The sequence below is a fragment of the Mugil cephalus genome, chromosome 15 (assembly GCF_022458985.1).
Source record: "Mugil cephalus isolate CIBA_MC_2020 chromosome 15, CIBA_Mcephalus_1.1, whole genome shotgun sequence".
NCBI classification, from domain to species: Eukaryota; Metazoa; Chordata; class Actinopteri; order Mugiliformes; family Mugilidae; genus Mugil; species Mugil cephalus.
This window is the reverse complement of record NC_061784.1, coordinates 2,732,325-2,743,258: the sequence shown is the minus strand read 5'-3', so window position 1 is coordinate 2,743,258 and position 10,934 is coordinate 2,732,325. Positions and strand designations below refer to the sequence as shown.

Sequence of the window (10,934 nt, the reverse complement as noted above, 5' to 3'; positions counted from 1 at the left end):
AAGATGTTACAGTACATGGCTGCATTCATTGGCCCCATAATGCGGTGAAGTTGCCCTGTACCCTTTGCTGAAAAACAGCCCCAAAACATGATGTTTCCACCTCCATGCTTAACCGTGGGTATGGTGTTCTTTGGGTCATACTCACGTTTTTTCATCCTCCAAACACGGCGGGTCGAGTTAATGCCAAATAGCTCAACTTTGGTTTCGTCAGACCACAGCACTTTCTCCCAAGCCTTCTCTGAGTCATTTAGATGTTCACTGGCAAACTTAAGGCGGGCCTGTACATGTGCCTTCTTGAGCAGGGGGACCTTGCGGGCACTGCAAGAGTTCAATCCATAACGGCGCAGTGTGTTGCCAACTGTTTTCTTGGTGACAGAGGTCCCAACTGCTTCCAGATCATTAACAAGCTCCTGCCGTGTTGTTTTAGGCTGCTCCCTCACCTTTCTCATCATCATCCTCACTCCATGAGGCGAGATTTTGCGGGGAGCTCCAGACCGAGGACAGTTGATGGTCCTTTTATGGGTCTTCCACTTGCGAATAATGGCACCAATAGTTGTCACCTTCTCACCAAGCCTTTTGCTGATGGTTTTGTAACCTATACCAGCCTTGTGCAGGTCTACAATCTTGTCCCTGACATCTTTTGACAGCTCTTTGGTCTTGCCCATGGTGCTGTAGAAGTTGGAATGTAAGAAACTGATTCTTAGAGCAGGTGTGCTTTATATACATGACGAGTTAAGATCAGGAGTATTGGTAATTAGTTGACTGAGCACAGCTGTGTGCCACATGCGCACCAGCCAATCTGTAGGAGCCTGAATTCTAAGTGAATTGTTGGGGATCAAATACTTATTTCCCTTAATAAAATACATAACAATTTATAACTTTTAGATTGTTTGTTTTTTATGCATTTTCGACTGATATTCTGTCTATACCCATAACCAGTAAACAACCATAAAAACCAGAGTCTGATAATTTCTATGGAAGTGGGCAAACTTACAAATTCAGCAGGGGATCAAATACTTATTTCCCCCACTGTATATTATTGTTATCATGACAGAACCCCAGTTAATAAGACCTTTGAAGTTTTCTTTATAGCTAAATGAAATGGCAAGAAAATAAATGTTAAAATACAACAGTATGTCTGTATTGTGCAGCATTCTGTGATAATATACTACAGTGAAGATAATCCATTGAAACAGACACACAAGAATGGTACATTTCAACATTAGTACACATGCAGGCAAAAGACTGCTATTGCTTTTCACTGAGCCTCTCCGTTTCCTTTCCTGTGTTTCTTTCACTAAATTTTATCAGATTTCGTTGTTTTATGATGAAGAATGTTGACATCCGAAGCCAGTCCGGCAAGAGTGCTGTGAGAGCCACGTCCTGTGGGATGTTGTGAAAGAGAAGTGTTTAGATATTTCAGCTGATAACTAGAGTGTGTTTATACACAGTCATGCCTCTGACCTGCAGTGCGTGGGACAGACAGCCGCTGGTGTAGACAGAGTGACCCACGGTGTTCAAAGCCTCGTGGGCAAATGCCGTAGCACTCTTCACAAACCAGTTGACTTTTAGGTTGTGCGTCATGTTAGTAGACACCATGAAGGGGGACACACACTGGGGAAACATTAACTGAGGTTGGACAGGAGGAACTTCCATTTACACAATATCATAACAAGTCTGAAGTAGGAACAGCAGCGGCCAAACAACACTTTTCGGCTAGTGCAATGGTGTCCAAATTAAAAAGAAGAAATGAGTTCACTACCCTGAGTCAGTAGGGGCAAAGGTTCATTTTATAAGCTGCATGTTTGTTCAGCCACTGAAAAGGTAGTGACCTCAGATTGGTTCATTATATGTGATGTAACATTTATCTTTCGTGTTTGGCTGATACACCAATGTAGACTCTAGAAAAGCTCTGCAAACTTTCCTCATGTAAATAGTCAGACTTCAGTTGTCATGTTTCTCTTTAGTTTCACCCTCTTAAACCTGTGTCCATCGAGTCATACCCACAGTGTACTTTAATTACAGGTGAACTCTCTTTCCTCTCTGTCACTCTGCACCAAGGTCAGGTTAGGTACTCAGCTGGTTTCATTTACAGTTCTTTTCAGTCCAACATGATGACCGGAAATAACCTGCTATTGTGCAAATGTTACTCACACATACTCACAAAATATTTTAAAAAAAGGAACATTGGCTTGACTCATGACAATCACTTGGGTTTTAGTCATAAATAAACATCAGGTTTCAGCTTTTGACCTGTCATTGCACTTTACCTGCACAGTAACTCCCTTTGACTTGTACTCCGCATGCAGACACTGAGAAAAATATGTTACAAAAATCTGAAATAAAGAAGAAAACAAGCATATGTGAGACAGTTATCTGCTCAGGGTGTGTTTGAGAGAATGTAAATGACAGAATGAATAAGTACCTTGGTGGAAGAATAAAGAGCCAACAAAGGCTGTGGACGGACGCTCACTTCAGATGATATATTGATGATCAACCCTGTCCCTCTGGGGAGAGGAGGATGGGGGACAAACATCTATAAATCACCCCCTACTCCCATGATATCAGAGCAAATATAAACATTTGAATTTATGCATCTGTACCTTTCAACCATGTGCGGAAGAACCAGTCGGGTCATCTGAGTTAAGATGACATAACACAAAAACATTAACAATTTTTTAGATGCAACAATAGTCTGTAAAAGGAAGCTGCAGCAGATGTGAATCCTTCATTAAAACCACAGTCACATGGTTAAAGTAGATGTCTTACGTGAGGGACAGACAGCACGTTACAGTTGATCACCTGAGTGATTTTCTGAAAAACAAGCAAAAACACACTTGATAAATCAGAAAAACTGAATATGTCAGAATAGTTTTTAATCCGAAAAAGACATTTAAAACACAAAACCTACTTGTTCAGCATCTGGTGTTTCCAGAAAGTAGGCAAAATGATCAGTATAGTTCATTCCCACATTGTTAACTGTAGATTGCAAAGACACAAAGAAGAACCCTTGTTAATGAGCAAAAATCTTCCTCGTAGATCCTTAACTGACAAATCTAGTCCCCTGTGCTTCCACAATGCAGCCTTTAATGTCAGCATGGCTATATTCTGGTCTGAAAAGGTTCAAGAGGAGATCAGAGGGAGCACATTAAATAAACTACAGGGCGAGAGAAAAGGAAACTCATGGATACGCTGCTGATTTTGAAGAAGACGTTTATATTTTGGGAATTACACATGTCTGGACACTTGGGTGAAGAGAGGATCAGAGCTGTCAACTGATCACCACCTAGTGGTCAGTTGGATCAGATGGCAGGGGAAGATGCTGTGCAGATCTCGTAGGCCTAAACGTAGAGTGACGGTCTGCTGGGAATTGCTGTTGGAAGAACCTGTCCAGATGGTCTTTAATTCCCACCTCTGACAGAACTTCAACCGCATTCCGGAAATGTTGGGGGACATTGAGTCCGAATGGTCTCCGGGAGAGATAAGATCCGCAATGCTCTGGATGTTGTAGGGCTGTCTTGGCTGACACACCTCTGCAACATTGCGTGGACATTGGAGGCAGTGCCTCTGGAGTGGCAGACCAGGGTGGTGGTCCCCATCTTTGAGAAAGGGGACCAGAGGTTGTGTTCCAACTATAGGGGGATCACACTCCTCAGCCCCCTTGGGAAAGTCTGGAAAAGAGGGTCCGATCAATAGTTGAATCTCAGATCAGGGAGGTACAATGCGGAACCATGAACCAGCTCTTTTCCCTCACTAGGGTGCTGGAGGGAAAATGGTCCACATGTACTTTGTGGATTTGGAGAAGACTTACCAATGTGTCACCAGGGGCATCCTGTGGGGCCTGCTCCGGGTTTATGGGATGAATGGACCTTTGCTAAGGGCTAGTCAGTCCCTGTACCAAAGGAGCGTGAGTTTGGTCCGGCTGTAAGTCAGACTCGTTCCCAGTGAGGGTTGTCACCTTTGTCACCAGTTACCATAAATTTTATGAACAGAATTTCTAGGCACAGCCGGGTGGTGGAAGGTGTCGAGTTCAGTGATTGGAGGATCTCATCTCTGCTTTTTGCGGATGATGTGGTCCTCTTAGCTTCATCGAACTACGACCTGCCTGCAGCTCTTACTGGGGCAGTTCACAGCCAAGTGTGAAGCAGCCAGGATGAATATCAGCACCTCCAAATCTGAGGCCATGGTTCTCAGTCAGAAAGGGGTGGATTTCCCACTCCGGGTTGGGGAAGAAGTACTGCCTCAAGTGGAGGAGTTCAAGTATCTTGGAATCTGGTTTACGCATGGGGTAAAAAGATGGAGCAGGAGAGACAGAAGGATTGGAGCTGCGTCTACAGTGATGCGGTGCTTAACTGGTCTGTGGTGAAGGGAGAGCTAGGGCGAAAAGTGAAGCTCTCAATTTATCGGTCGACCTACATTTCAAACCTCACCTATGGTTATGAACTTTGGGTATTGACAGAAAGAACAAAATTATGGACACAAGCAGCCAAAATGAGTTTCCCCCACAGGGTGGCCGGGCTGAGCCTTAGAGATAGGGTGAGGAGCTTGGTCACATGGAAGGAGCACAGAATAGAATCACTGCTCTTCCACGTCAAGCGGAGTCAGTTGAGGTGGTTCAGGCATCTGGTAAGGACGCCTCCCAGACACTTCCCGTTAGAGGACACGATGGAGAGATCAAATCTCCTGTCTGGCCTGGAAACGCCTGGGGGTTCCTCCAGAGGAACTGGTGGAAGTAGCCAGGAAGAGGGACCGTCTGGACCTCCCTGCTGAAACTGCTGCCCCTGTCACCCGGACCCGGATAAGCAGATGATGACGACAATGAAAACATGTTATAGTTTCTTGACGAGAGCTAGATGAAAAGACTGGTAAGACTCTAATAAATATTGAACATGAAGCTACCAGTATCAGTCAGTTATCTTAGCCTGGCATAAAGACCTAAAATACGTGGAAAAGCTAGCCTGGCTAAAACTTGAAGGTGACTGGAGTCTTAGATTTATTGAAAGAGACTCTTTCTATGCTCATTCAATACTATATTACGCTTATTTCCTGATGGTATCTGCAAAGAACGACTTATAAAACAGAGGCCCTCTACTTTGATCATATCTCACATAGTTCTGATGTCATAAAGCATATCAGTAATTTCCTATTGCTTTTTCTCTGCTTTCTCTGTGGTCCCATTACCCAGAATTCCAATCTCCAGGCCTTGCAGATCCTCCGCTATAGCAGGGTAGATGGCGTGGCCATCCGTGAAGTCCGCTTGGACCGTACGAGTCTTTCTGCCATATTCTTCCTCTAAAGGAGTCAAAGAATATTTTGGGATTATTTATGATCTAAAGTAATATGATCTGAAGTAACAAAAACACAAATGCAGATCATTAGCATTATATTTAATGTGACTCACCGATCTCTTTGGCAACCATCTGAAGCTTATCCGCACACCTGCTAATCAAAACTATATCCAGGCCTCTTCGTGCCAGCTAGAAGGTGAAATGCAGGCAGACAGGTATATTGACTGTCTTAACCTCACAACCAGGTTCTGTGATGGTGATATCTGAGACTCTTTGTCTAAAGCATGTATGAACACATTCCCAAACTGTTCTTAGTTCTGAACTTAAATTTTGGACCAAGAATTTGTTGTAGAAGGAAACTGGAGACTCACCTCCATGGCATAAGCTTTACCAATGCCAGATGTGGCACCAGTGACAACTGCACAAAGAAGAACACACACAGAAATCGGTATTACAACCATTTTATAGTACTACTTACACATACATGCTGTGTACATTCTGTACATACAGATATATAGATATGCACCAATCAGGCATAACATTAAGACCGCCTTCTTAATATTGTGTAGGTCTCCCTTGTACTTCCAAAACACAAACCTATGGGTTGAGCAGAGGGGCCTCTGTGGATCATCCCACAGACGCTTGATCAGTTTGGGATCTATTGAATTTGGAGGCCAAGTCAACATCTTGTGCTGTTCTTCATGTTTTTTTGAGTTGTTTTTTTGTGTGTGTCTGGGTCAGGCTGCACCCTGCTGGAGATGGCTGCTGCCATCGGGAAGTGTCATTGGTTTGGGTTGGGGGTGTCTGGTCCATCTTTTAAATGGTGGTACATTTCTAAGTATGGTCAATGTTATTTACCTCTGGAGTGGGGTTGTGTATAATATTCAAATCCTGATGTGAATTCATACAGTGGATTGGTTGTGGACCAAAACATTGTGTTCTCCTGATGGCAAAAAGTCTTTTACATATAAGAATAAAAGCTCAGAGTTAATTATTAAACTACATCATGAAAATACAGGTCTTGTTTTACCTAGTCCCAACCTTTCAGTCACTTTTCCAAATTGACTGTCTTTATCACCAGTATATCTTTTTCTCAAAACAATAGTTGAACCTCTGATGCACTCGACATTCTCATTTACAAACTATAATATTCAAACTGGTTGCGTTTCCAAAAGCCAACTGTTGGCTAAGAAGACCCAGTTGTCAAAGTGTAAAGTTTAGCTTTACAGTTTGTGAGGAAAGATGCACGCTGTAGAGGAAAGAATATCCAAGATGTTTACACACACAGCGAGGCGGAAAAGCCCTATCAAGGCGGAATGTGAACAACTTATCAAGTACATAAATCTAGACAGAATTGCATGTTCTTGTTTGCAATAGATGTTCTACACAGACAAATGAACAAGCATTCACGAACACTGCCACAAACATGGTTAGCATCTCGTCTTGCTAATAAGGTAACCCGTAAAAGAACATGAAGTGTAATGTTTATAGTTTACTTCACCTGCCCATTGTCCATGTTTCCTTAAATCAACACGCCAGAGCTCAGATAAAACATACTCTCTGAATCCACACCAGGATCTCCAGGTGATTTTCATCAGGAAGAAAATTACAATAAATCCTCCAACAATGGCCAGTGCATCAGTGTAAGACATCTTGCAGAAGAATTCCTGAGTGAGCTGGATATCCTTGTACAATGTTGCTCCCTGTGCACTAATGTTTAAAAGCTGGTTTATCCTAATTTTATAGTAGAGGAAATGAAAACATTTTTTTTATGCACTGTGCTCCTCCCACATTGTTCCACCCATCACTGCATGTTGCTGTCATGAGGATGAGGATGAGGATGAACTGACAGACCATAAACACCCCCGGACCCCATGATGCCATTAATCCTTTAAAAGGTCTCTGCAGACTGAATTGTGAGCTCGGAGAAGTTTCTTGTTTGAAGATTCCCTCTAGTTTTGAAGCCTGTGCTTTCATACACTCTGGACTCCAGGAGTATGGAAATACGTGTGCTACTGTGGAAAAAGAAAATTGCAATCATCACAAATGCTGCTAACAAGAAAAGAGACTAGATGTTCAGTAGCTTGCATAATGAATGAATAGATTAATTAAAACAAGTTCACCAAATGGAATCTGGAAGACTCTGGACTGGACAAAAAAAAGACAACTTAGCAGCAGATGCAGATTCAGACTCCTCCAGATCTGTACACAATATCATTGCATTTAAATGATATCACTTGATAGATTACACTTGATATTGATAGTGTCATTAAATCTGTTAACTTCATGCTCCCTTTGTAAAGAGTTTTATTTTGTAGCCTCCAAACCCCAAGACGACAAACTACAATTTAACAGCTGTTTATGCAATCTGTATAGTGCTCTCCAAGATGAGTGGCTTGGTGTGTAAACTTGGTAACATGCAGAAAAATGTCCTGTCCCCGTTGTGCGTTTGGTGCATGCATCTAATCACAAAAACCCAAAACAAAACAGTGATTCATCAGCTGGCTGCAGTACAGTACAGTACTATATTGCTGACGGCTGATAATTCTCTGCTGCAGTCACAGTCTGCCGTGTTTTCGTGCGAGCAGAGACAGTCCTACCCATCCATGCAAAACCAGCGTATGCATGTTGATAAACTGATAATGCCCTTGATTAAATGTGACGGCATTCATCATAGATGTCATACCTACAGTACAGTCATGTGATCCAAGTCATGGAAAAAAGCTTATCAAAACACAAACTGCATTTCTCTGATAAACCATCCAGGCATTGTGGTTTGGAGGAAATGTAGTCAGAGCTGAATTCACAAACTCTGTCTTACCTCAGAAGTTAACATGATGTGCTTTGTAGCATAGCGCCCCATGTCTAACAGACACATGAGCACAGAGGGCCATGTCAAACTGGGGTAAAGAGATAACTTGTTTTAAAGTGAGTGCTGTATCACTTTATTAGATGCAACTATACTGACTGTCAAACAAAGGAGCTAAACTCTTGCTTGAAAGCCTTTTTTTTTTTTTTTTTAGTACAGATTGTGTACAAGTGTCAATCCATCATCGATAAACTGCACTCATAGAGGGCTGAAACTGCTACACTCACAGCCAATGTAACTTGAATGTCTTACCACTGAAGGAGGAAACCAGAGACCCTGGAGAAAACCCACAGAGAACACGTCCCCAGCCAGCCAGCAGGTTCAAACCAAGCTTCTTCTTGCTACTACCCACTGCACCACTGTGCAACTTAAACATATATTAAACATATTTAATTGTTTCTACAACAAGTGGATTATTGGACATAGACTGAAACACATGTATGTTAACTTCCTAACGTTAAAAACATTTGGATGTTTAACCAGATATAATATAATATAATAATAACAAAATATAATTTCCAGAGTCATCCCAAAGGGATCAATAAAGTCATGCCTAAGTTTAAGATATTTTTTGCCACTTTGTGAAAACACCTACCACCACTAGAGGGGGCTGTAGTAACCTGACAGGTCACAGCTGGACCTGTCAATGTCGGTACTACAAATATAATCAATATGAATGAAATATCATTTATTATATGTATTATACCTATTTATTGTCTATATTGTTGTGCTTTGTCTGTATTTAAATGTCAAACGATTAAAGCAAAACAACATCAACAACAAACATATCAGAAGTGTATTTCATTACTCAGACAGTACATGTGTAATATCACCACATCCTCTATTTATATTTAGTGATGTAATTGTACATTTTAGATTTTTAATGAGTTCTTAAGTGAATATACTATATAGGGTTAACCACAGTGACATTTTTCTTTTATTGTTCCTATCAACACTTATCCGATCATTGTGGGTGAAAAACATCTTCTTCACTTCCTGCCTGCATTTCTCTGATCCTAACACTGAGGTACCTTTCGTTTCCAGACAGTCACAGCATGCTTTTTTTTCTTTTCTTTTTTTTAAATCAGCTAACACCCATTGTAACTACAGTCATGCTCACACATACTTTTCAGAAAGGTTTCCCTGCTTGTCAAGCTCAGGTCCCAGAAGCCTAGAGTTATGTCACCGTTGAGGGCCGCTAAATTAATTGTCCCGATCAATCGAGTGAGGTCATAGACAAGGCAAGCGTCTAAGCTTCTTTACTGCTCCTCCCACGGGATTTTCTCTGCATCTGATTATTTAACTTTGACAAATGGTTTCACTGGAGAAGGTAAATAGTTCCAGGAAAGACTACAGAGTATAAACTGTCAAATCACACTGCAGTTCTGCCAGTCGCGTGACCTAGCATGTGCCAGTATTATACTATCTGTTAAAGAAAGACAAGCTGTATCTTAAAGAACAAACAAGTCCCAAAGTACTTTTGTATCCCTTCATGCACTTTAAATGGCCTGGATTATATGTAATACCAGTTAATCTACTTCAATAGATAATATAATCTTGGTAGTCATTTAGGTTCAAAATAATTAACTTGAAGAACTAAAAATAATAAAAAAATTATAGGTCAGAAGAGCTGGGTACTCGCATCAGGACTATGAATGGTTGCTGCCTCTACAGTGGGTCAAACTTGTTCTTTGCTCAACTGGACCAGGCAAGTGTCTGACCTTGCTATGGTTGAAGAGTGATTTCTGTCAGGACTCTGTCAGCCATGCCACTAAGAGGCTTGCAAGCTGCAGATCAGTTAGGCACAGCCTCACCTGACTAATCTGATTACTCCGGCATGGCTTCTATCAGTGTGCAAGGCAGGGCAAATAAGAACAAACACAGCCTCGCACTTATATATGTAAGAGAACACCTTGATACTCGTTAATCTGAGCAGAGGTCACTGGAGCTATTTATATTAGCATCATCTGTGAGCATCTTTAGCATCTTCGTATTCAAGCGTTGTTTCGTAAAGGTGGGGTTTCCCTTATCCTCGAGGCTTAGATTCCAGCTGTAGCTGCACACTAAACTGTGGAGTTTGGCAGGTCAGAAGGAGCAACACCAGATCTTTGGTGGCTTACCAGAGATAATATATATATATAGCCCCCTACTGCAGCTCATACAGTTTGCCTTACTTAGAATTGCACCCAGATATCACATCCAGATTTTGCAGGAACTAGTGATGTGAGGAAACACTTGTGTTAAGGACAGGTTGTTACCCTATTAATACCTACTTACCAAAATCATTTTCTGTTTTTAACAGGTTATGGAAGGAATAAATATTGCTGTAATCCAAACTGTACATGGGTAGATGATCACACAAAAGACCCATTTTACTGGCGTGTGTGCTACATTTCTTTTAACATCTTCAGCATATGTTGATAGGACTAAGGGAAAGAACATGAGGTCTCATAAGGATTTGCAGAAGCAAGGTTGTATAAGGATACAGCAGGTATCACTGTAGTCACTCCAGACTCCAGGTTATTTCATGCAATTCTGTTATTTAAAACAGTTGTTAGCGATAAAGCAGAACCTTGGGTTGAAGGTGATGTTTTACAATTTAATGCAAAATTCAAAATTAGTGAAGTATCACTATTTTTTCTTTTTAATTCCATATACTTAACCCTCAAACCTTTAAAAATGAATGATGAGTTCCTTCCACAATCATATTGTTTATTCAACTATATTTATAAACCTGAGGATGTTTCATTTTTACAGTTCTTCATTTCAAACAGAGC

General features: G+C 41.3%; 1 protein-coding gene across 1 annotated transcript; it reads right to left on the bottom strand.

Moving 5' to 3' along the window:
• Nucleotides 1-1,119: 1,119 nt before the first annotated feature.
• Nucleotides 1,120-7,034, bottom strand: hsd20b2 (hydroxysteroid (20-beta) dehydrogenase 2). The gene is made up of 11 exons (XM_047607275.1): nt 6,790-7,034; nt 5,660-5,706; nt 5,402-5,477; nt 5,182-5,292; nt 2,912-2,979; nt 2,770-2,814; nt 2,604-2,638; nt 2,426-2,507; nt 2,271-2,336; nt 1,465-1,614; nt 1,120-1,383 (listed from the first exon to the last, which is right to left on the bottom strand). The coding sequence occupies exons 1-11, from the start codon at nt 6,938-6,940 to the stop codon at nt 1,249-1,251; spliced, it is 966 nt and encodes a 321-aa protein (XP_047463231.1). The 5' UTR covers nt 6,941-7,034; the 3' UTR covers nt 1,120-1,248.
• Nucleotides 7,035-10,934: the final 3,900 nt, after the last annotated feature.